The 26,331-nt window shown below is 40.3% G+C and overlaps 1 protein-coding gene across 6 annotated transcripts; it reads right to left on the bottom strand.

The window, feature by feature from the left end:
* Positions 1-2,016: 2,016 nt before the first annotated feature.
* On the bottom strand, positions 2,017-22,674 carry asb1 (ankyrin repeat and SOCS box containing 1). Of its 6 annotated transcripts, XR_005895417.1 has the most exons (9): positions 22,330-22,674; positions 21,405-21,543; positions 20,240-20,542; positions 19,077-19,459; positions 17,667-17,881; positions 16,472-16,531; positions 4,745-4,817; positions 3,433-3,513; positions 2,017-2,954 (listed from the first exon to the last, which is right to left on the bottom strand). XR_005895417.1 is itself a non-coding variant. In XM_041058104.1 (5 exons), exons 1-5 carry the CDS (start codon positions 22,430-22,432, stop codon positions 17,751-17,753), a joined length of 1,059 nt encoding a protein of 352 aa, XP_040914038.1. In that variant the 5' UTR covers positions 22,433-22,673; the 3' UTR covers positions 16,564-17,750. The 6 variants fall into 6 exon arrangements, 1 of the variants encoding a protein (XP_040914038.1); XR_005895416.1 differs by lacking the exons at positions 3,433-3,513; positions 4,745-4,817; XR_005895419.1 differs by lacking the exons at positions 2,017-2,954; positions 3,433-3,513; positions 4,745-4,817 and adding an exon at positions 6,860-7,278.
* Between the last annotated feature and the right edge of the window lie 3,657 nt (positions 22,675-26,331).

Genomic DNA, 26,331 nt, shown 5'->3' with positions numbered 1-26,331 from the left:
ACTTACCCCCAAACTATAAACCTGCCAATCCCTCAGGACCCCCTGGCAGCTCAGCACAGTCAAACAAAAAAGGTCTGGGCCTAAACACAAAGGTTTTAGAGAGATCTGGAATATGTATTTCTCACTCTTGTTCATAGTGTGTATATTTTTGTGGAATAATACTTCTGAGAATCCACATTTTCCTTTCCTCATGGGAACTGCAAGGCTGGGGAAGCGGGGAGGGGGGGGTTTTTGTCATGTTGTGGTTTTTCATGCAAAATCCTGATTTTCTTTTATGTGTTTCAAAACAAAGTGCACAGTCCAAGTGACAGTGCCCGGTGTGAGCAGCTATGCCGGTTTTTGCCCTGTGCCTGTCCATAATTTACTTTCTTCTTTTATGTCAGAGAAAATGTGTTGTGGATTCCCAAGCTGTAACATATTGTAAATTGAGTGTAAAATGACAGAACCATGTGAATTGTGAGGATCGATGCATCATGATCAAAATATGCAGTTCGTGCAGAGTGCAGATTTGGCTGGCTGTCTCTCTCTCTCTCTCTCTCTCTCTCTCTCTCTCTCTCTCTCTCTTTTTTGCGCAGAAATCTTGGTTCCAGCCTGAGAGAGATGAAACAGGGAGGAGTTCAGGGAAATAAAAGCAATGTTGCTGGAGCACTTACCACGACATTTCAGCTTTATGCTATTAGACCAGATGATCATTGTTCCTGTTTCAAACTGATCTGGTACTGAAATGTCCTGTGGATGAGCCCATGATTCCACTTGTGTCTTTAATTTTCTTAAATTTCTGAATTATATTCAGAATCAGCATCAGACACAGATTTGACTTTACAGCAAAGCCAAAGACTTTCTGAGTGACAAAGAGACAAGAAGTGTAAATGTTGTATAATGTTAAAAGGGTGTAACAATAGATGGTAAACAAGTACTTCCTGGCTTCAACATTCTTCTTACCACAGTTGTATTCGCAAATAGGAAACTCACTGTTTGGTTAATCCTACTTCAATCCTGCATGTTTTTTTGTTTTTGTTTTTTTTGACAGATAAGAACACAAGAGGTGCCACAAAAAGTTACCACAAGAGAGTGTTCTTTTTTTTTTTCCGACTGATGTAAGGTTTTCTAGACTGCCCTGGAAGCATCAGTCCTATTTATCTGGCATCTGGAGTCTCAGTGAATACACTGAGCATATTTTTAGTAACATAACTTTATCCTGTAAAGGTAAGGCTGATGTGATATTATTATCTGAAAAAAAGAAAGAAAGAAAGAAAGAAAAAGAAATCTGACAGTGAACATTGAAGTATCGATATTTTCAGTGATTTACAGGCACACATTCAGTTGTCAGTTTAGGTACATATACCGAAAACTAATGAAGTCTAATACGACAGTCCTGCAATAAATCCTCCTTCATGAAGGTTATAATTTTTTTTTGTTGAAACTGTGTGAAACAGCTGTTGATTCAGTGGTTGATTTGGAGGCTGCAGTCTGTGGTGCTGCTGAACTGTATCGCATTATACAAAGAGGTGTGTCTGTTGTTTAGCCTGCTCTCATCGATTTGAATTGCATGTACAAAATAAAGTCAGCATAACACAATGCACTACACTACACCACAGGCTACATCCTGCAAAGCAATCATATGCTTGAATCAACACCTCTTTAACAGTTTCAACAAATGAATGAAGGTAGGATTTATTGCAGGACTGTTGTATTCGACTGCATCTTTACAGTTTTATTGTTTTCATTGTTCTGCTGTTTTTTTGTTTGTGGAAACTGAAGCAAAATTTCTTTCACTCATGATCTGTTCTGTGGTCATATTTTGAGGGGTTATTACTAATGACTTGTAGATGCCTGCATAACTTTTCTTGTAATTTGAGTTTGGTCAGTCAGACCTATAGCTGAGCTTGGATTGAAAAAAAAAATCCAAGCATGTGAAGTAGGGACAGTTTAAAAGGTAAACAAAGACATAAAATGAATTTATAGAAAGTCAGTAAAAAAAAAAATAAAAAAAATCAACTGAAATGAGGGTTCCAAAACAATTTCAAGCTAATTACCTAGTGTCATACAACTTCTTGCAGATACAGAGCATATACATCTCATATATCTGAACATGCACAGACACATAAGAATGTGTCCACGGAGCAAAAGCCATTTAGAGAATCTAAATTTAATGTTGCTGCTATTTAAAAAACAGACCAAAACACTGCATGTATAATTGTAAGATTGCGACAGCTCATCAATCCTCAGCAGAACCGTACTCATGCATCTACGATGATACAAGCATGAAAATAAACCCGTTGCACTAACATTAAATGTTCAAGATTTGGCGTAGCGACATATTTTGAATGTTTGAGGCCAGCTGGTTTTCTTTGTTTTCTCTTATTTTCAGCTTTCCATCAATCAGGAAAGCAGTAAACTGACATGTGAAGTATTAAGTTAGGAATATAAAAGGCCGTGTGACTGGTCAGAGTCATGGATAAATCTTGACACAGCTGTTTGATTGAAAAGCACAGAAAGATGGTGGGTGTGATCAACATTCAGAGGAGTGAGAGCACACATAAAGAAAGCTGGAATATCCGAGCAGGGCATCAATCATGCAGCAGCACGCGCTGACGATGACCCTCTCCATGAGATACAGAGTTCAGGACTCAGCCTTTCTTCCCCTCCGATCCTCCTTTCTTTTCTTTGATCCCTTCCTTCCCTTTCTGTGCATCGCCCTGTCTGTCTTGTCTTTGACTGTCTTTGTTTCATGCAAAAGCCGCCATGTCCAGAAGGAATAGATTTGCAGGACTGCTTTGATCCTGTTGTTATGATTCTTTTATTTGCCTCAGCCACATCCTTCTCTCCACTGCAGTCGCCCCACAAGATGCTTTGAATTAGGCCTGAGGATGAGATGCTAGGAGAGGAGGAGAGGAGAGGAGCAAAGGGGTGAGGGATGCTCAGGTCAAGTCCTGGCGAGGTGATGAGTTGGCCTGTAAGATAGAGGGGCAACGGTCAAAAATCATTTTCTACTTTCTCTTCTTTGTTCTCATTGTCTCACAGTTTGAAGTTTTTGTAGGTACTGTAAGCGTCGTCTTAATCACGTCAGAATATATTTGTGGATACTGTGCTGATCTGCTCATGTAATATGTGTTTGATTTCTGTCTCTATTTGATTTCTAACTTAACCTATCTGGACATCCAAAGGGTGGGACGGATGTTAAAGCTACATCATCAGTAAATGAGCAAAGGGAAATAACATGTTGTGTGATGAGACTTAGTCATTGTGCTGTTTGGACCAAAGATGTCTGAACCAAAAGGTTTAAATCAGTAAACTGGTGATGATGTTATCCTCTTTTGTGGTCACTTCCTTCAGTCTTCCCTTCTATTAGCCTTTGGGGAGTCAAAGAGGGATGAGATTGCAACTTTGTTGTTGTTGTTGTTGTGTGTGTGTGTGTGTGTGTGTGTGTACCTGTTTATATCTTTAAGAGATCCTCGTTGAGTTTTGAAGCTTCATCATTGACATTTTTGTGTAGTGTAGTGTCATTTTGTCCTGAGGGTACATGTAAGTACAGTTTACTGATATGCAGGATCACTTCATGCGTGTACACTGTATATATTTATCCCCATGAAAGGACTTTTTTTTTTTATCCTTCCTGTGCGTATGACAGGATACCACAGGTCTTTTCCTGAGGGTGTGTTACATTTTTTAACATGTTTCTGCAACATCATCTATGTAGTTGGTCCATTTCTCTTTATACACAGCTCGTACAGATGTTGAGTTATATGTGCTTGTAGACCACATCAGAAAAGAATGTCTGAGAAAAAAGGATTTAGGACATTGATATAAAATGGAACATTTACAGGACACTGTGCCTCTTTTCAAACTCACCTGCTGTGCACTGAGCCTTTCATGAGACTATGCTATACGACACAAGATCACTGGACCGTTCAGTGCCTTGGTTCAACAAGAATGATTTAAACTGGCTTCAGGTAATATGTATCTAGCCTGGTCTAAAGGTAAAAAATTAGGTATTAGGTAGCATACATACATGTGCTAATATAAATAATGGCCTGGGATACTGCACATACATATTGTGTTACAGTATGTAGATGTATTTCATGACAGCATCAACACAAGAGGCCTGTGCTGCAGCGACATTATACAGTGTAAAACATCTGGAACGTCAGGACACTTGCCAGGCTTGATTCCTCACAGCAATGACCAGGCACCTCATCATTAATTTGGCTATTACAATTTATTTTTAGCAAAAACGATATCGCATCCAAAAGACAGAACTTACACCTCACAGTTAACAGCTCAGAACAACTCGGTGCCTTATACTTAATTACTACGTGTGAGAAGTAGTGGTCTTGACGATGAGAAAATCTCTCAGTACAAAGGGGCCCTGGGGACATTAGAGTAGCCCATTGTCGACAGAGACCCCAAGTATGTTTGTTGAAACGAGGTGGTTGCTCAATTCTTTCTCTGGCAAAGTAGACTGGGATGCGTACAGACAGGGCAGTAAATATAAAACAAAAAGCCGCAGCTAGATGAGGTTTTATGGCCATGGTGAGTGATGATGAGTGTTTTGCCATGCTATGTGGTGCAGACCTTTTTAAAAAATGCCTATAGCAATCTGCCTCTAGTGCTGTGAAGAATTACATTTTTTGTTGTTTTTGTTCTTTTTTTATTTGTAGAGGACTTGTGTGTATGTTTTGTGTTTAGTGGGGTGTTTGTAGCTGTGTATTTGTTTTATCCAAGCGGTAATATAAATACTCACACAGCAAATATCTTGCAGGCCGAGAGAGATCCCAGAAACATCAGGTTCCCTTTTGTCATTTTTCTCACAAAGTCTGGAAAACAGAGTGTGGAACCAAATTCAGGTTAGCTGTGTATCATCTCTACAGCAGACAATTTGAAAAGCTCAGAAAAATTAATTATCACACTCACCAAGTTTGTTTGCACTTCAAACAGGGGTATACCACAGTGAGATATTTACTAATAATTAGTATATTCAAATTCCCATTTGTTCTCACTTTGAAAGAACACACCACTAATCAGGATTACAGTGGCCCATAAAAACCATCCATTTTATAGGCTCAGTCATAACCTAGTATTCTACTACTATAATAAAAGTACAGAAAATTTGTGCAGCTATTAACTTGGTAAATTAAAAAGTTAACAACAGCACTGTGCAACTCATTATTAAATGCCGAAAAATTATACAGGCCTACCACTTCCCATGTCAGAATAAATAACTTGCAATTGTAATTTTGGTGATATTTATAATCACGTCATCCATCGGGAACCACAGCAAATTTCTAAAATGCCATACAAACAGTATCTCGCTCAAGTGTGGTGGTGGCAGACATGAGTGGAGAGGAGAGGAAGTGTGTACGGGGGTTAGGCCTGCATTCACATGTGGGACACATTTGACAGAGTAAACACACGCACAAGCGCACACATGTACATACACACGCTTGGCAGGACCACTGTCCATCAAACACACAAAAAAACCCAAAAAAACAAAAAAGCTTGCCACGTTGCATGTGAACCACCTACACAAATACACACGCGCAGATCAAGACACATTCAGGCCCACACATATACTGTACACACGCTCCAACCAATACTCTTCATATTTCTGTATATGCATGTATAGATACACACACACATTCACCCTATCATCAACTTCCTGGCACACGCAAACACATTATGCCCTTTCATCCTAGAAATGTGGCCGCCATTACCATAGGATGTGGATGTGAGCTGTGATAAATAAAACAGAATCACAATCTGAAATGTTTATGTGGTGCGTTATAAAAAATAAAAAAAAGAGCAGACCTGTTTCCTACCTCCCTCTTCCCACCAAAACAATCAGCAGCAACCCACATTGTTGAAGGCTGATTATTGTACATAGATACACAAACAAACACACACGTTTGAACACCTGCAGCAGACCCAAACTATCCTTTGACAATGGCTCAAGATTTTTTTGGGCTGTGTATTCAGAATCGTAATCATTTTATCGTGAAGTACAGACTGACCAAAAGATGTGCTGCTGCTGGTTAATTGCTTTCACAGCGGGAAACAATATACTGACTGCTGTTTTCCAGAGTTTGTACCTGCTGACTCTCTTCTTTACATTTGGTCATCTGGTGTCTGATCTAAGTAGGTTTGGTTGACACTCAGGGCTCGATCAGACAAACGTTCACACTGTTAAGTCTATTCTACAGGCAAAGACAAAAATAAAAATAAATATCACATTATCAACAGGTATGCCATTTTGCTGATATTCTTTTTTGGTTTATTGTTCTTGTGAGCAAACTGTGGGAACATAAACATTCCCTCAGAAAATCAAATTCCCTCAAGCATTTGTTTAATGTGTGTTTGAGGTTGCACTTCTTGGAAATTTTCTACTGCTAATTTTGTAAATTTGTATCTGAAATTTGTTGGTTAAAAAAAAAGAAAAACAAATACAAATTTTGTTGGATGGCAATGCTGTAAGGCTGACCATGCCTCCATTCCCCAAGATGTTGCCTACAAATGGAAGCTACCTCCACTGTTTCCAGAAGCTGTTTTGCTATTTACATAGGATGTAGATAAGGAAGATTTGTGTTTTTCTTTTTTTTCTTTTTTTTTAATATATGCAGAATTTGGGGAAATAAAGTGACTATCTGGAGAAGAAATAAAGGAGCAAAAAAGTAAGTACAATAAGTACAACAACAACAATCTAAGAGTAAGGGTGTATCAGCACTAAGTTGTAGTAAGATGGACCCCAGTGCTCTCCTCTGTTGATGCTTGGTTGTAGAAGTGACAAAGCAACAGCGGAAGAGAACAGTCTGTATGGCCGTTCCTCTTATTTGTTCACTATTTTTTTTTCACCCATCGAAACTTTTGCTGTGAATATTGTAACCTCTGGCACTGTCTATCCTTCAGGCTGCAGCACAGTTTGGAAAACAGTCAAAAAAGAACAGCCTCAAAGAATGAAGCTGCAGCTATCTTGGGATTTAATGCTGCACACTTGTCTGCTATCTTGATATATCTGTCATCTTCTTTTATTGTGGCTTGGAACGTTCACTTGTTGTTTGGTTGTATGAAGCTGGCACTTCTGAGCCGTTCTTTGGTGCAGCTTGTGGTGCTTTAGAGATTCATGGACTTAATATGTACGTTTATTTGACACATCTTGGGCATCTTGTCAAATTTGTTGTTGTGCAACAAGCCTGAAAAGCACTTTCAAGTTCTCACATTTTAATGTTTGACCAGAGGTTGCATTCACAACCAGTGTTTCCTACGAGGGCTAACAGCAGACATCTGAAACAAAAGAAAAGAAAAAAAAAGTGGGTAAATGTTAATGCTAAAACATTGTAATGTAAAGATTACAAATGCAAGTCACATGACCGGAATGCATATTTACATTTTCATCCACTGACTGTTTCTGTTTGCTCTGGAGGTGGTCCCCTTCATATTTTTAGCTGCACCGCAGCCACAAGGCCCCCAGGCTCCCCTTCATGTTCTTGAACTACCACCTGTTCACCTGTCACTGACTCACTGAGGCTTTAACAAACCTCAGGACTCTTCCACAGAGCAGGCGTGCCAGTGGGTGAGAAAATAAGAGAGGAGGCATACTGCGGTCAACAGAGCGTCCTTCGGTACCTCCTCCAGTGGGCTGATTAAAGAGATGGGTTGTGCTAATGGCTGCCTGGCTCTCAGACCACAGGAGAGGACACATCACAGATAACTCAACCCAGAGAGGAACAGAGCAGGAGAAAATCTGCCTTTCCAAACCCCCAAATCTTTAAGCCCTGTTTAGGGTTTGATGCTCCTCAAATCACACACAGAGTAATAGCAGCTTTCATTTGTAAATGCTGATTGATTCTTTTCAAAAATCAAAACTTGAATTCAGTGAAACAACTGTAACCACATGACAAAAATCTGACAGATGCTGCAACTACTTGAAATGTGAAAAAGTGTATTTTAAGTTGCCAAATAGTATCAATACCAGTAGTTTGTTCTTTGATTATGTTCTCATTACTTAGATCATTGCAGGTATAAAACATTCATTTTGGTGTTCACCTAAACAAATGAGATTGAAAAGCCCAACAGAGGAGGACACACTTGCCACACAAACTGAGTGGAAATGCTAATATTCTAAAATAAATAAATCCAGTCTAGTTATTGCAAAAAAACAAAAAAAATTTTGTTGAAAAGTTGATGTATTGTTAAAAATAAAATATGACAATAATTTATTCCACAAAGTGGAAACACATGTTAATGTGTGTCTTCTTTTGCTGATTTTCTGAAAATTTGTTTAAAATTTGCGTTATGCTAGGGTGGACACCTGACCACTGAGCCAGCATCCCTAGTACCAGGACTCTGAAAGTGAAGCGGCTATGCACGTACTTTTGCTACTATATGACATGTCAAAATGTCTGTCCTGAAAATGTTCTTTTATTAATCAGACAAATACTAGTTTATCAGTGCTATAAACTACACTATGCATCCATTAGCAATGATTTAGATACATGATCCACTGCCAGTATTAATTTCAAGTCGTAATCTCAGGCATCATTGGAGTCGAAGTGAAATATGTCCTAAGTGAGTGTAGGTGACTCAAATTTTTTTGAGCTTTTTGAGTCTAATTCAAATGCATGTGATGGGCCGGGCTATTTTGTTAATCATACTGCAACGCTTTTACTCATCCACCTTTGTAGAAACATTTGAGCCAAATATCAGTGCAGACCAACCCTAGTTTAATGGCAGCATGGATAGTGACATCAGTTCCTGTGTATCCGTAAAAACAATACCCCTGCCTTCACTTTAATGCCAAACACTTAAATATCCTCTGACTTAAATCCCAGTGGAATGTCACAGTACAAAAGATTACTTCTAGAAACATAAATCAAGTCGCTCTTTTCTCCACAGACGCACACACACACACACACCCCACTCACTGGGACTCTAGAAAAAGCATCGGAAACCAAAAGAGCCGCACACTCCTCCATGGAATTCACTGAGGACAGGATGTTGGCTTCACGGTCACGCAATGCTGCACTCATCCCAGCCTACACTCTTTATTCCCAGTGCACATTATATCATCATGTATCTGAATCAAGTGCTGAATACTGCCAGAATGGATCAAGACCTTGTTATTGCAATCTACATGATAAGCGTGGGTAATAATATGCTCTTTGTGCAGCCATGTCTATGTCTGCAGAGCTTAATAATTTGATGGACAACACTCATTCTGTTTTCTATGTTCAATAAGTAGCAATTACAAGTGTACAAGTGCAATTATGCATCTGAAATTATTTTCTAATTAAGAACATTTAGAAGGATTTGGGGGAAAATGCATTAACAAGACAGTAAAAGATGTGTGTGAGTCTGAGTCTTTGCATTACTCTTGGGTATACCCAGAATAGTCTCAGCGCAAAGAGAAATGCTGATTCATTGTTTCTGGCATTACAGCACACTCACACTCACACACACACACACACACACATAGCAGTTATTCCAGCCACATTACTTTCAATAAAATGTCATTTGCTTCAAGACAGTTCCCAAAACAGAGGTTCATTCACTGGAAACAAGAGAAAATGTCTTATACCATTTGAAGGACATTTCATGTGTTATACTAAAACCAGACTTCATGTTTCAGTGAACGGTGTATGTTTTTGTGTGTGTGTGTGTGTGTGTGTGTGTGGAGAGAGCTCTGTTCTTCTGTTTTCAAAACCATTTCCCTAAAAGTCTTTTTAACTCTTCTTGCTCTTTCTAGCAGATCTGGGAAACTGCTTATCAGTGGAGGAAATGGTCGATTTGATGTGGTGTTCTGCTGCGGCCTCGCAGCTGAACCTGTACAGTGGGACAAACATGCACACACACACTGTAGGCCGGCTTCTTTTTAAGTATCAGAATCGTAACACTTTTCATTTTTCTTCTGGTTTTCAGAGTTTTGTTTTCACTGGTTCATTTTCAGTCAACATTTTTAGATTTTAATTCAACACTCTCCTTTCACTACCACAGCCACAGACAGATTTTAGGAGCTCATGAGTGTTCGTTAGTTGTTGGTTTCTTATAAAACCATAACATTCTGATCAATATTTATTATTTCCAAAATACTGATTATGATTTTTGTGGTATCTGTCTTCCTCTTCTCAGCTGTATGTGTGTAATAACTGCACTAAGTCCAGTCATTTGTAGATTAACTGTGAAAAAGTGCAGGTGCAAAGAAGAACTAGTGACAGTGACTCAGAGGTCAAAGAGAGAGTGAGAGAGAAAGAGAGGCATGTGCACTTGGTCCTGAAACAAGACAGAATAATAGCAGGTGTCTGATCCCAGGCCAGCAGAGTAAAAGCGTCAGTATGCTTCAAACCAAGTGCCGGTCAGATCTTCTACTGAAGTTCTACTCAGTTTCTACTGACTCTGAAACCCCCTTCCTGACAGAACTGTGCCAAACATGTTTTTGTGACTTTGCAAACAGGCAACCCAGCAAATTCAATGCACAAAAGCAAATTCACTCAGCAGCTGACTGGGTGTAAAAGTACAGGAAAGTAAAATAAAATGAAAATGAAAGTTGACGATCGTAAGAGAAATGTAAAAAAATCTTTGGTCGTCAACAAGAAGTGATGATTCCAGACATATCCACCAGAACTGATGAGGCAGATCAGGAGCTGCTGTTTGTTTATTGAGCTACTGAAAAGCTCACAATGTGACTCCTTTACCTAAACCAACCAAGCTGAAAACAACATGGAATCAAGCAGAATACACTGGACAGCACAATAACTTGTAAGGGCCATTTTTGAATAAAGCAGAGGGGGAAAAACACTCATACCAAAACAATGTAGACAAAAGTTTTATGGGCTTGCTAAGTGTGGTCACTTGGAATTTGTCTTTAGACATGGCTGTATGACATGTCTAGTTTGTTTAAAGGACATTGAGATCTTTACCTTGTGCTTCCACTGCCAACAGAACTACTCCAGCATCTGGATCAATGTAAAGTATCATTTGGTCCAAGCAGGGCAGGATCAACCTGTTGGGGACCACAGGGCAAAGTTGAGCAGTGAGCCCCTATAGACCACCTGGTTCTCCCCACTCTCATTGTGCATTGTATATGAATTAGTATAGAAGACTACATGTGATTCATTGTAGCATTGTGTCGTCAGTTGATTAATCATGAATCTATTAGTGATTAGTGCATAGCACCAAACAAATTTGTAACTGACTAAATTGCCACACTTTAAATCTGGGGACCCCAGGGGGGTTGGGCAGTTGCCCACATTATCAGGTTGGTAATCCAATCAGTATCATCTCCTCTGAAAGTGTAAAGTGTATCAGCTAGTTTGACAGAGAGTACTTCTGTGGCTCACGCAAAAAAAGGCCTTTCGTCCTCAGTTTCATTTCATTTAGATGATCTGTTCTGTCAAGCTGTCCCCTTGATGCACAGTAGAGAAAGTGCGTCACTGCCAACTCAGCCCTCACCAAGTGATCAAGTGATGTTGTTCTCCATCTGACATCTCCTCTCTCGGGGGAGGCAGGCCCCATTTTCCATGCCCGCAGGTTCCAGCTCTGGTGTGGGATTCCCAAGGCCTCAGGAAAGCACAGTTTCCAACATTCCCACAGTGGTGGCCACCGAATGACTCTCTTCCTCTTCTCCTCTCTTCTGTTTAACTGGGGTTTCTTCTCGCCCATGTTGTTGTCAGACAGCGGTTTGGGAAGCTGCCCAATGGTTGCTGGTTCGTTTTGTGAGGGGGGCAAGAGGGAGAAGGAAGATGAGGGGGAGGAGGGGGCCCCACAGCCCAACCACCCCCACCCCCAATCCACAGTCCCTCAAACCCTACCGTCCACGACAGCTCCAAAGCTTTGTTCCCCATCCAAGACACCCCCTCCCACTCCAAACCACGGGATCTTCTCAGTGGCAGAAAATCCTTCCCATGAGCGGTCCGGCTCTACGGAAGCAATTAAACATGGGTAGTTTGGTGTAATGGACATTGTCATTAACTGATCCCCAGGCTCTCCAACACAGATACACAGCGTAATATCAGTACTGTACAGTCCAAGCACAAAAAAAAAAAAAAAAAAGACTGTTTGTTCCTAAACTTTCTGCTTTGTCAGTAACAATCAGTTGATATTTTTTTTATGTTTCTTTCAGTTCAGCATGGGAGGACTGTGTATAGACTACTAGCAGGTTCATCACTTCTTGTGTCAGTGTATAGACTGGCACAAGACTGTCACAATTAGTTGTCAATCTGGACCAAACTGGTGGACCAATGGCAATTAACAGTTCAACATTTGCCACTATCATGGCTAAAAACATACAAAAGCATGAATTAACTTTTTTTCCCCCCAAAGTGTCATAATTCATGTACAGCTGCTTGATTAAATGTCGAACAGCACATTTTTCTTGTTCCAGTGAACACAGCTCTGCTCCTAATGAGCTGCTGAGGCTTCATAAAGTCTAATCAACAGTACCTGCAGTAAAGGATTATAACAGGAAGAAGCAAGAACTGAACCAGCCAATCATAATGGGTCTGTTTTCCACACCAGGTCCACAGTCCACTGCTCATTTCCGATCATCACCGCTAATGAGTGAATATGGATATTAACTGAACGCAAAATACAACTTTTTTGTCCCTTTAGACTTCACAGACTACAGCTGCTCAGCTTCCACAGACACATTGTTCTTGAAGGGCAGACCGAACAAGACATGCTGCAGTACACACATGTAATAACGAAACACCACTCAAACGAGAGGGAACTAATTAAGTATAAGAGCCAAGTTACAGACTGTGACAGTAATTACAGAAGCAATCACTTCACATCCTTCCTGCCCTTGCCACATTTCATGACTACCGGCTCCTTTGGAAAACAGTCAAATTAAGACTCATTAAGCCCCTCTGAGGTTTTTAATTAAAACGCACTTTTAAAAGTAAAGATTCTTTCAATATTTCCAACCATATACTCCTTAATTATATCAATAAAGCTGAAGGAATTCCCTGTGAGCCAGAGCACTGATTGAGTAGTTTATAGAGCAAGACGGCCATAATAGAGGAAAAGTGCTTCCGGACGTGCAGTTGTAATGCACATGTGCTGGGTTACAGTATGACACAAAAATGAAAAATGATCAATATTTACAGACTCATTCATCCACACCCAAGCTTTCCTTTTCAACTGATCTGTCATGAGCTCAAACGGAAAAGGTTGCTTTTCTTGGACCACTAAACGACAAACTCGGTTTCATGTCACGTCTCTGTGAGTCACGTTACACTGCGCTATGTTTGGACTAATTCAGCTCTTGCTGTGTGGCAACAATGTGAGCTTGAACCTGATCAAGCTTCAATTATATACTGGGTCAGAGGCAGAATACCTGAGTGTGTGTGTGTGGCAGTGGTAAACACATAGTGATGTAGTCTTTGGAGGAAGCTAAGAGTTCCGGAAAGCCTCAGGAATGAGATCATTCAAATTAAAGCGCGTGGCAATTACCAAACAGGCTACTCGCCAGTGCAAGTGCAGGAGAGCAGGCAGCCTGATAAAAGGGTAGACACAAAGTGATTGTGGTGGAACTACATAACAACTTACAGGTGAGTTTTCATCTAAACAAACACAAATTTTACCCTCTCTTTTACTGAAGCAGGCTTCATATGTGTTAAACAAACACCACTAACACATTCATGACGCTAATGTGTACACACACACACCAAAAGAAGTTTGTATGAAAACACCAGATCCATGGAAACAACCTTAATCCACGTTTCAAAGCTGCGGTCGCCCCATGAAGCGAGCTGCACAGCATTTAACATCCCATTGCATGCTGGTCCCCAGTTGAGGCGGAACACTGCGGTGATATTAGAAGGGGTTGCTGAGACTTTGATTGCAGTTTGTGGTGCAAATAAACTGCGGAATGAACAACACCATTCAGCTTTTCCACGCTCGCAGTGATCTGCTGAGGAAATAAACCATTTACCATCTCTGCTTCTCTTTTGTTGCAAACGCAAAGACCAAAGGAAATCGCCTTCGTGTTTAAATACTGTTAATGCTCATCATGATTTGAAGTTTTCAGGTCAAAAACATTCACCAATGAAATATAATTTCCTGATGTTTAGCATTTAGCCTTCAAAAGAGGACTGAGACTGTGAAACAGACTTAATGTACTTTTTTTTTGCTATCATTAGTTGGTTTTAATTCTGCAGTGATATTTTACTTTGGAGTAAAACTCTTTATGTGAAATCTCTGTAACAACTCTTTAATAAATGTATCCACAACAAACACAGCAGGGTGCCTTTCTAAGTAAATTGTAACATAAAATAAGTTTGAACGCGACTTGAAAGCGAAGCCTCTCACAGTGGAAACTCCCTACAGGAAGATAGTGGTTCACCAAACTGTCCAATCTCTGCTTCCCTCTGCACTGGTGCAAAGGGTTTCATTCTGCCTTTCTGTGTGTGTTCTGTTAATGAAAGAGTTGCTCTAATGAGATCTGAAGGGATGAGGCTCTTGAGGACACATGCTGAGCTCCACAGCTGAATCCTCTGTACCAAACTCAGGAGAGGCTGATGGGGGGGGGGGGGGGGGGGGGGGGCTAGGTGGGGAAAGAGGGAAAGAAAGAAAAGCTGGGGTACGACAAAGAAAGATGGACAAAGGCAGAGATGCGAAAGAAGGAGAGAAATGAACAAGTGAGTAAGGGAAGGAGAGATACTGGAAGATGCTGAGAGAAGACATTGTCGGTGAGATGTCTGCCATGCTTGAAAGGAAGACAGTGCCATCTAGAGCCCTCATATGACAGTTGTGCATTTTTGTGCACAAGCATGCACACAAACGTGTCGCTTTCATTCACATACACATTGATCCACAGTGTAATCCATCTCTGACAGGGTGAAGATGGTTATTTTAGTCAGATGTTTCAAACAGATGCTTTTATTTAATATTCAAGTCTCAGATATTTGCAGGTTGTCCCCTGACAGCTCTTATGCTGTTTTAAACAACATATAAGCTGTCATGGGACAATGTGAGCAGAAAATCTTTAATTCCGCCCAAGGCTATTTCAGAAAGCAGTTCATCTTCTCAGGTCTTTGCCAGAACTTTTTTTTTTTTTTTTTTTTTTGATCGAGAGTCCTCATCTACCCCTGCTGCTGTGCTCCCTGCTGCTTCCACTCGGGGTTCCCAGGCTCATGTATTTTCCACGAGGCCTGTTGGGTTTTCATCAAAATGTGGTTTTCTCAAACATCATGACATCTTGGCTCATTAGTCAGCTTCCCAGCAATAAGAAATGCCCCCATCTAGAGCTTCATTACAACTGTATTTAAGTGTATTACTTCCTCTGGAGGATATGACAAGTTCTGGGCCAACATTGAGAATCAGACAATAGCAAGGCAGCAGGCATAAGCGAGGCAATAGATATTTTATCAGTCAATTTAATTGATATATTCAGTGTTCAAAACATTATGAGTAGTTGACAAGCCTCCATATCAGATGGATTAAAAATGGATTAAGGACATTAAGGTCTACAGCCATATCAGTGGTTCTGTGGGGCACATCAGTGCACACTAACACTATGCCAACATAAGCATGCAAACATGATCACAGTGACAGGGTTAACATGCTGATGATTAGCAGGTTTACTATGTTCACCATTTTAGTTTAGTGTGTTAGTATGCTAACATTTGCTAATTAGCACTACACACAAAGTACAGCAGAGGCTTATGGGATTGTTATTACAATTCATCCTGGTGGGGCATGGGTATCTGCACCAGACTACATGGCAATGTATCCAATTATTGATGAGAAATTTCACTGTAAACTCAAAATGTTAATGTGGCAATGACTGTATAAAATGACATGGCAACTCATTCTGAAGCTGTCTGGACTAAAGTGGAACCAACAGACTGAACACTGCCTGGTCCTGTAAAAAGGTCTCATGTGACTCAGATCAAATCAGGTCAGGGCTTGTTGGTTGTTCCATGCTTCAGGCTTAAAACCTTTTGAAGCTTTTGAAGTTTTAATCTCACTTTTTAAAATGACTCTTATTTTGTGTCTTATGCTGTATTTTATGTCTTGCTTTAGTCTTTTCTTGTGAAGCGCTTTGTAACATCTCAGGAATGGTGCCATATTAATAATCTTTAACAAACTGTGTTTATGATCACGTTACCTAATAATAAATTACAAATTGTGATCAGGAAAAAGCAGCTGTCTTTCATGTCTTCTTTGCAAAGGGGCCTTGTACAAAGAAAGAACCTTGATCTTGAGATTCTAACCTTGTAAAATTTTTAAATTTTCAAGCTCACCCTTACTGTGCCTGTTTTATTTAGCGAGGAAACACATTTTTGGAAACAGAAATGAAACCTCTGCTGGATTTCACCAAACCTAAACTCCAGAGATTCTGCCCATAACATTGCCTGGGATATTTTGGACTATAGCAGATGTTGGAAGGCGTTGTGAGGAAAGGAGAAGGAATAATGTGCTCATGTTCACTCCAGGAGATGGGTAACAGAACAGGAAGCATGAAAAGTGAACTTACTTTTGAAGAATCTCTCTTCTTTCTGGTGGTGTGGAAGCCCTCCCATGTAGTTTTAATCGACTAAAAAAAAAATTCAGGAGAGAATACAGAAGTATTTACATTTACTGTATGCAAATAAGAATGAGACATACAAAGCGAAATGCACGGACATTTCAGTTTGTTGAACAGTAAAAACATAAGAGAAAAAAAAGCCGTGCAACAGATTTGCACAACAGACAATAGGTGCAATAGACTCACAGAGAGGGCAGCTTTCTGGCTAATAAATACAAAGTTGTTATATTCATTATTAATAAATTTCATTCACTTTATAACAGATTGTCAGCGTTACAGAGAAAGTTTCCTTAAATGTGCTTTAACAACATAAGTTTTCCACAAAGTCTCCTTTGATGGTAACACGTGCATTAACAATTAGACCCAGAAAACTTGCTACTTTTGTTTTAGTCAGGATCCAGGGCCTTAAATTGTTCATTTAAGGTTTTATAAATGTTTTTCTTCTTAAATAAATGTGGAATTTCACATTTTATCCTTCTGGTTTATCATGAGTAGTTCTGGTTTGATCAAACTTGTGGCCATTTTTCCAAAACTCAGTGTTAAGGCATACGGCTAAAAAATCTCCTATGTTCAATGTAAACACAGAATGATAGTGCTTTTGCACAGTTTGCACAGCCCAGCCCTTACATTACCAGCCTAATCTATGTGGTATATGCATTGAAAGAAGCAGAATTAGAATACCAATAAATGATCTGAAGTATGCTGGGTTGCACATTTTGCCTTCCACTCTGGCTGAGTGGAAATCCAAGTTTACATAAAACAGATAAATGAGCAATCCAAGGAGCTGGATAATATTCCTCTGCCTCTGAATGGGATATTTATTATATGGCATGTTTTAAAACCAAATGACATTCTCACTGTGGTTGTTAAGCTGAAACGTGCCACTTGAAGTAGGACCAGGATGTATCCTGGTGATTTGGAAAGTCACAAGGCAAAACATTTAGGATACACACAGAGTTTCCACAAGTCAGGACACAGTAAGGCTTCTCTGATAAGTTAAGAAGCATTTTGATAATTACAGTAACAGGAAGATGGGAGTATTACATAACTCTTGACTTTGAAACATTTGAAAAATAATATTAATAACTGTTTATTATTAGAAAATAATAAGCAATTAGCAAAGTGGGTTCACAAAATGCTCTACCGTGTGGCTTGTCTTTGAGATTGACTGAGGTTTTTTTGGATCGGGTTGGATGAGCTCTGTAGAAGACGAGAAGGTGGATGGTTGTCAGTCTTGGTGAAGCAGGAAGTTCTTGATGGGTTCTGGTAGAGGTAATGAGGGTATGTGGTTTAGACGACCTTTGCCCATCGTTCTGCGGATCCTGATGCGACACAGGTGTGTCAGCCTACGAGGGCATCCTGACAAAAGAAAAAGCACAGGAAGGATCTCCTTAGCAGCTGCAACAGAAGAACCACACTACAGATTCAGGTGAGGAATGATAAAAGGATACAGAGCAGTTTATGTTTCATATTATCAGCTCATTAACTCGGTGTGAACCTTTTCACATTTTACATTCTCCTCAGTTTTTATAGTCTCAGCTGTCGACGAACACTGAGAACAAATGGCTGTGTAATTCTAACATGCTTTAAGTTTCTACTTTGAACCAAATGGCAATAAACTGGAAAAGTCAGTGAATACTGCTGTCCTCTGAACACCTAGGAAAACCACAAGTGTTACAGATAACATCATCAATGGCTATGTTGCATTCAAGTGTCCCAGTCAGCCACGATAGTGTGACAGTGAACCAGCATTCACCAGTTCTGTGTCCAAATCCTTTTTTTCACTCATTCATTATTGTGGGATTGTTAGCATACACTCACTCCATTTCTTTTTGAATTACTACTTAAATTTGCTCTCAGAATTCAGACATGGCTGATGGTAAAAACTGTGCACAATATGGTAATGAGAGACTGAGTCTGGACGCATCCCAAGACTGTGATACTGAAACAGCTAAATGGAATTCAGCCATTATTCATTTTATTTTTTACACGTGTTTTTTTCAGGGAAAAAAGGGCCTGTTGTACATGCCAGTTCTCCAGTGACTAGAAGGCTAGAAGGATGGACAGTTTCCAAGTGTGAATGTTAAGTAGGACATCACTTTTCTTTGTGAAGTGGCAAAGTAAGACTCAGTATCACCCTGAGAGCTAACAAACGCAGTGGCCCTTTGATGTCAAAAGATGGAAGGAGGGTGCATGGCATGGCAACTGCCTACAGGGGCCCCCCTGTTCAAAGTTTTTACTTTTATTAATGCATGCATTTTAGATAAAGTTTATATTTACAACAGTTCAGATAATACATATATCAAATACATATTTCAAATATTTTTTCTTGTAACAGAGGAGAAGTGATGGAGTGGTTGAGAAGCAACCACAAACATCTACCAACAAAACCCTGTTTTATGTATTGACAATTAAAAATCAACTAAAATACATTCATACAGCTCTTGGTTAGGAACATACTGTCTCTGTCCTCAGAGACAGTATGTCAGAGACAGTATGTCTCTGAGGACATACTGTCCGGCTTGCATCTCCCCCATAAATCATTTTTACTCACTCCTGGCCTCCAGGAAGACCCTGAGTGCCTCAGGATCCACCTTCCTTCGGTTAGGAGCCTCCAGCTCTGACTCATCCCAGGGCACAAGAGCTGGGTTGGCCCCGTGGTCCAGCAGCAGGTGGATGAAGGCCACCTCACATCCGTGACGCAGCACCGCATCCAGCAGGCAGGAAGCCAGGCCGCGGGTCAGAGCCTCGTGGCAGACAGGCCCAGTGTAGTTGAAGTCGGGCTGCGCGCCGGCCTGGAGCAGCAGCTGGAAACAGTGGAGGTGGTGGTAGGCAGCGCTGATGTAGAGAGGACACACCACCAATGTGTTGAGGGTGCGGGCACTTAGGAGTAGCCGGGGACCCAGCTGGTGGTCCATGTCTACATCGGCATTGAACCTGGACAAGGAGACAACCATGGACACAGTTTCACAGCTTTTTTTTTTTAAACCTTAATGGCCCCTAAGGAAAATATGTTGGTTGATTGTTGAGACAATGGTCTTGAAATTAATTTATTAATACTTAAGAGGACAGTCTTTGATACACATTCATGGGCCAGGTTCAAGCCAAAATACTGTGCAAAAGAGGAACGTGTTTAGTTTAAAAAAAAAAAAAAAGTGGGTAAAACTGATAATGTACATCTTCTTAGTCTGTTCAGAATGTTTTTTTCTAGTCAAATATTCATCTGTCAGTGTGATTACTGTCCTATGTGGGCTGCTGCTGCTGAGTAATGGGACACAAACGATTTGTTACTGTGAATTCTGGGAAAGATGAAAGAAGCATTTTTTCTTTTTTTTTTTTTTTAAAGTCAGGAAATTACCTAACTTCTGCCCGGAGCAGTGGAAAACCTTGCACCACACAGTTAGCGGTAGATCAAAATACCAAACTTTACACAATCCACTGCATAAACAAAAAATTAAAAAAATATATTTAAAAAAAAGTGAAGGCTGAAAGTTGGATTGGTTTGGAATGGAGAGTACCAACCTGTCACCAGTTTTGTATAGCGGTACAAGAAATAAAACAAATCGGACTAAAATAATTTTTATTTTATTTACCAGGATACTGTGTGAAGATAATCATGTATGAGCAAAAATAAGGAAATGAGGAAAAATTATTTTCTTGTGCTTTTTTAACACAGCTGCAGATCACCAGTCCAGTACAAGCCTGGTACAACCTCACCTGATGAGCTCCTGAAGTATGTCCAGCCTTCCCACCCGTGCAGCATGGTAAAGCGGGGTGCTGCGGTGGTGTCGGCTTCCGTTGGGATCTGCTCCGGCTTCGAGGAGGATCCGGACGCAGTCCAGGTGACCGTTAACCACAGCTACGTAGAGGGCCGTTTGGCCTTTGACATCAACTAGGTCCACCTCGGCTCCCTGGGCGATCAGATAGGCCACGCAGGCGGCGTGTCCCGCTGTGGCTGCGATCCGCAGAGGGGTGCAGGGCAGACAGCCACAACACCACACAGACTTCTCATTGATACGTCTGGCACAGAGGGAGAGAAGGGAGCAATGATTATTAGTTTGTAGCACTAGATCCAAAACAATGGATTTGTCCCGTTTGCATTCTATGAATTTTTATTGAAAAAAAGGAAGCTAATGACCACACAAAAAGCATAAAAAAAACATACCAAAATCTTAAAAATATCATTGCTGTGCGGTCAGCACAAATAAAATATTTACTCAAATGACCTGCTAAAATAAACTGCCTTCAGGACTATTGCTTTAGCCAAGTTAGGGATAGGCAGGGCAGGGCAAACCCCAATGAGGTAAAGCTGTTTTACTGAAATAACAGCACGTTGTAAACCATGTGGAAGAGAGATGGACCAGTCTAAGCCAGTAATAATGGGTTGGCTGGGTGTGGAGATTGGGAGCAAATATGATTGCTGCATAAAACCACTGTGGGGCTGTGTGCTGACCACTGCAAGGTGGTTCTGTGTGTGTCGCACTGGCCTGATCTCAGGCTCTGACTCTGCATCACAGGTTCCAGGACCTCTGTGTGGACAGGGTACCACTAAGTCAGGCGAAGTGTTTGATTTCTGCTGTGGTCACCGACTAATAGCAGTGAAGAACCCACTGATAGAGTACAGGAGTTTTGCGGTAGAGACATCCCCTGTACAGCATGTGTGTCTTTAAAGCTGTCACTCAGAAAACCTACTGTACAAACCCACACAGCACAGACACCACAAACCACCTGGTGCCACACATGAACACTCACGAGCACAAGCTGCCACTTCTACAGTAAGTTGGATAATATGTTGAGCCCCCAAGGGATGAATACCCCTATGCCCATGTCTCTTTGTCTACCTAAACTCCCATCTCTTCATCTGAGTACTACCCTGCCTCACCGTTTGAAGCTGTCTTCCTGCAGCAGGTTCCTCAGGGTGTCCAAATCTCCAACGTAGGCTGCATTGTGGAGCCGCATGTCATCCTGCTCTAGAGGTTTGTCGCAGAACTGCTCCTGAAGCCATTCCTTCAGGTTCCGGCCTGGTCAGGACATGGAAGTGGAAGAAAGAAACTATCATTGTTAATGTTATTAGTAACACCTGTGCTTTACTGCGGCCTCAGCAAAGAACCCAAAGTGCTTTCAAGTTATAGACCTCATGAACAAAATCACATTAGGCCCAGGTGTTGGTCGAGGATCCCGCGTTTGTGTACTGTTCTCACTGCATATAATTTTTTTATCATGTTATATTAATGCATGAGTGTCCCTACAGAATGTGGGAACAAACAGAAATTCTGTCATAGCTTTACTCCTTATGTTCCTGTGGAGCTCCTGGACCTGTCTCATGGACTGCTCACAGTTCCTGGGCTCCTACATGGACCCACAAATGAACAAGAGTTGTACACAGTAACCAAGCAGCTTCTCGTGTAATTATTTCAGGGCTATTACAGTGCTAAACTGAATTATACTTTGCAGGTGTTCCCATTTTTGTGTCCACTCTTTGAAAAACAGATATGAACACAGCTCTCATTGTCAACCCCTTGGTCAAATCAATCAACCATAACACTATATTTTGTAGAAAAATGTAGATGAAGAGATGGGAAGAGTGTAACCATGTTACACCTCTGGAACTTGAAACATACGTGTTTATCTATAGGCCACACCTTATTACACACGAATCACCACATCTAAGACTGCTGTCATGCTCGTTGAAGTCTGCCTGGATCTGTGTCTGCTGTCCTCTTACACACATGCACCTGGAGGACACATACATGATGAAGGACTGACGGTGACTCATCGTTGTTCACGGTTCATTCAGCCACGGTTACCTGCAGCAGTAGCACTGGGCAGATCAGAAACAGTGATGAGCGGGGGGAAATTGATACTGGGCGGATCGTCAACATCAGCCTGCGCCTCTGGGCCGTCGGCCATGCTGGTCCTGGTATATCACGCCGTCAACCTCAAACTGGTGCTTAGGGTGTGGACCGACAACCGTTTCCACCGGATTCAGGAAACCCGACGATCTAGATCAGAACAAGATGCATCAAAAATAAACAAACGTGACTGTGTTGATGACGAAGTCTGCTCCGCTCCCTGCGATACTTCCTGACTGCGCTCAGCTGGACGGATTTAAAGGGGAAACGCCGCTTTGAACGCCTGAGCTGAGCCGCTTTAGACTGTGACCGTTTTCTATGTATACTAACTGTTTTAACATCTGGCAGACAAATGACAAAATAAAAAATAAAAACAAATCGTTTTGGAAGATGTATTCTTAATGAAAAGGAAGTGGTTTCCTATGATTTTGAAAAGAAATAGACTTTAGAAATACGGAGGTTCGCAGGCTTCTCCACGTGCCAGGAATAGAACTCTGATGGAGAGGTACTATAAATATAATTTTTTTTATTTGCCAAAAGACAGTTCAATTTTAATAAGTCTAAAATATTGGAATCATCCTCTAAATACTGAACATACATGTGTTTTAGGTGCTTTTTCAAACTGGAGAATGGAACAGGCCTATTCTCAGGCTGCTACAGCCATCAAATCCCTGAAAAAACCAAACAACGAATCCAAACAAAGACACAGAGGACATGACCTCAGTGTCCTCAATAATAAGCCCTAATAGAATATTGAGGTAGTTGTGCAGCAATAACACACAGTGAGAGGATATGGGTCATTGTAACTTCAAAAAACTGATAAGAACCAACACTAAAGTCTGGTAGAAAAAAATTGTGGTGCAACATCAGTGTGTTTATGAGTGGTACTCTTGAATCAAGCCCTCCTCCTGGAAGGTCACTTTAAAGGTCAAAGAGTATTACCAAAAGGGCACATGATCCAAAGGGAGACGTTTGGACTTAGCTCTGTCATACAGTATTAATCATGTTTCTTTGTACACACAATTAGGCATTCTTTTTAGCTGCTGGTTGCATGTGGGCGGTCTGGGTATCTGCAAAATGTATACCTATAATGTGGTGTCAGCAGTCTTTTAGCTGCTAATCTGTGGTCATGTGTCATTTTTGGGGAGGGTAATGTACACCAGAGAGGCATGCAGCCATGTCTCTCTGTTGCCTGATGACAGATGAACCAAAGACGCTGGGGCCCCTGGTGGTGCTCTAAAAATAAACGGACAGGTCAACAGTGCCATGTGTCCCCATTAGTGAACAGGTTGCTTACAGATCAGCTTGGTGAACACAAGATTGTTTCATATTAGAGCAAAAAATACAACCCTGAAATTCAGTGTATTGACAGAACAGATCCCGGCCCAGCGAGCAGTGATTTGGAAGCATAGTTTTGAGAGACACAGTATCAAGTTTAGGTTTGCAGCCAGATTAAAACCCAAACTATCTTAAAACCTGAGAATATAATATGCACCTCAACCAACTCACTGCAACACTCAGAACAGTAACTATTTAATAAGGATTTAATTAAAGCAGAATATAAACAAAGTCAGATTGAAGGGGGTATTTGACCACTCCTAACTGCAGCTACATGTTTTATCCACACAAAGTGGAGTTAATTTTCAAGATTAAAGTTACACAAGTGATTGGACCTTTCAGTTTGGCCTAACGTGAGGATTAGTGGCTAACCGCAGGACACAAAAGTGAAACTAATAAGGTGTAGTCTCTCATTTGCAGCAGGAACTATTGTGAAAGTCAAAGGCCAAAACCAACTGAGCTTTTTCTTTAACAGTGAAGAGGCAGTCAGGTCTCAAGTCACTTCTCTCCACAGTTAAAAGGTAAATGCAGATGAATAATGGAGCTGTCCTCTCCTTGGATTGAGCTGAAGTCCTTTTTTAATCCATCTGTTGAGACTGGGGCCAGCGTCTTTGCTGAAAGCAGGTGTCCAAGCCTTGTGCGAGGGGGCCTTCAGCTAAATCTCACATCTTGCATCACAATTGTGCCGTCCAAGTCTTGTTTAATAGCTGTTAAAGGGGATTCCTAATACATTTAGTGAGCGTTGCAGCTGTTTCGTGGCTTGCCAGAGAAAAGTTACCACTAATGTTACTTGAGGGTCTTCAAAAGAAAGTTAAATGTTGTACTTGCTGGACTGGCCTACAAAAGGAACAAGTCTCCTTGAGAGTGCAGCTTGGCCGAAACAGACGCCACAAGGATATTACATGAACTTGACAAAAATCACAAACCAGGGTCATTTATTGTTTTGCTCATCATATAACTCAAGCAATCCAGATCTCACATTAACCCTCTAAAACAGGAAGAGACAAATATGTATTGCAATGTAACTACTTATTTCACTCCACTACAAAATTATATAGTTATTTGAACTATGATACAGTCTCCACATATACATAATGTACAGTTTGAAGAGAAACTGAGGGTATGATACAGTGTAAATGTGAACATGAACATGTAGGTTCTCATTTTTCCATGAGTTTTGCTTATATTTAAATTAGAGTTTTCAATAGGTTAATGTTCTCATTTATGTTTGATGGACTAAATATAATACTGATATGAAAATGGAGTAATGTCAGACTAAATGATACATTTTGAAAGTAAAATCCTTGTAGCGAATATCTCTGCAATGAATCGCATTAATGAGGATATTTTTCACCGAAGCAAACCAGACTGACCCTTTTTAAAAGATATTAGTGTGAGTTTATATTTTTTCCTTGTAACCACTAATGCCCACAAGAAGTCTACAACTAGAAAATTTGCCAGTTAAACGTTTCTTAAACTTCTGACAGCTGGCAACTATATATGTTATATGGCTAGCTGTATTCTTTTTTCACTTTTGTCAAAAAGAAAACATGTACTATTCATTTACAAATCGTTTTTTTTCCCCTTAAATATACTATGCCCTGACATTAGTGATATTATAGAACTAATTCATGTTCTTAGCACACTCTGTTCTATTGGTGAGCCATTGATCTGATGAGGAAATGGAAGTGAAAACCTCAGTCTGGGCAGAAAATGAATATTCTGGTTTTCTATGCAGAGAAGAAAGCAGTCACGGCACAGTATGTATGATTATCACTTCACGTCCAAAAAAACATAACTAGGTCTGATTACTGCAATCGCTGGTTGTTACAGAGAAAAAAAAAAGATTACATTCATCAATCCAACCAGGATGTCACAACAAGTGTTTTTTTTTTAAACATTTGTTTCTAAAAACACTGGCAGTCTATATCCTCTGGGAGGCAATTCTGCAGTAAAACTAACAGAGGTAGCAACTGCATGTGTTTAAGTATTAATAACAATATAAAACTACATTTGTATTATTAGACTACTTGATAACTGCATTTTCATCCAGCCACTATGCAAGGAGATTTTTGTGTTTGTATTTCATTCATACATGGACAAAAATGAGATGTCTACATATTAGGAAGTTTGAGGAAAACCGGGACAGTGGTTACTTTCTGTCTCTCTCATGTCTATACTGTCCAATTTCCTACTACAATTATCAGCCTAGTATTGCTTCATATTCTCATATTAGCTGCACGTGTAAAAGACATTTCTTAAAGCCTCAAAAGGAGCTAGTAAAATATTATGTTTATATTAATGTTTTTTTCCTTTAATTTATAAAGATCTGAAAGTTCACACAAAAAGTTCTAACCAAACATTGTGTCTGTGTGAAAAAGGATTTGTTTGGCAAATTCTACAGTACAAATAAAGTAGAGGGACCTCCATGCTCACATGCTCACTGCAAAGAGAATGGATCTGTTTTTTTTAATTTTTTTTAGATTAGATTTTTTAGATTAAAACTATGTTATATTTTATCAGATAGATTTCCTTCTCCTCCCTCTTATACCTAACACTGCTTTGCTACTAAAAGACTTTCTCCAAGAAATGCAAAGATTCCTCCTCGTATCTCACTTA

The sequence above is a fragment of the Toxotes jaculatrix genome, chromosome 15, assembly GCF_017976425.1.
Source record: "Toxotes jaculatrix isolate fToxJac2 chromosome 15, fToxJac2.pri, whole genome shotgun sequence".
Classification (NCBI taxonomy): Eukaryota; Metazoa; Chordata; class Actinopteri; family Toxotidae; genus Toxotes; species Toxotes jaculatrix.
Note: the sequence above shows the minus strand (reverse complement) of the source record. Positions and strands in the feature narration are given on the sequence as shown.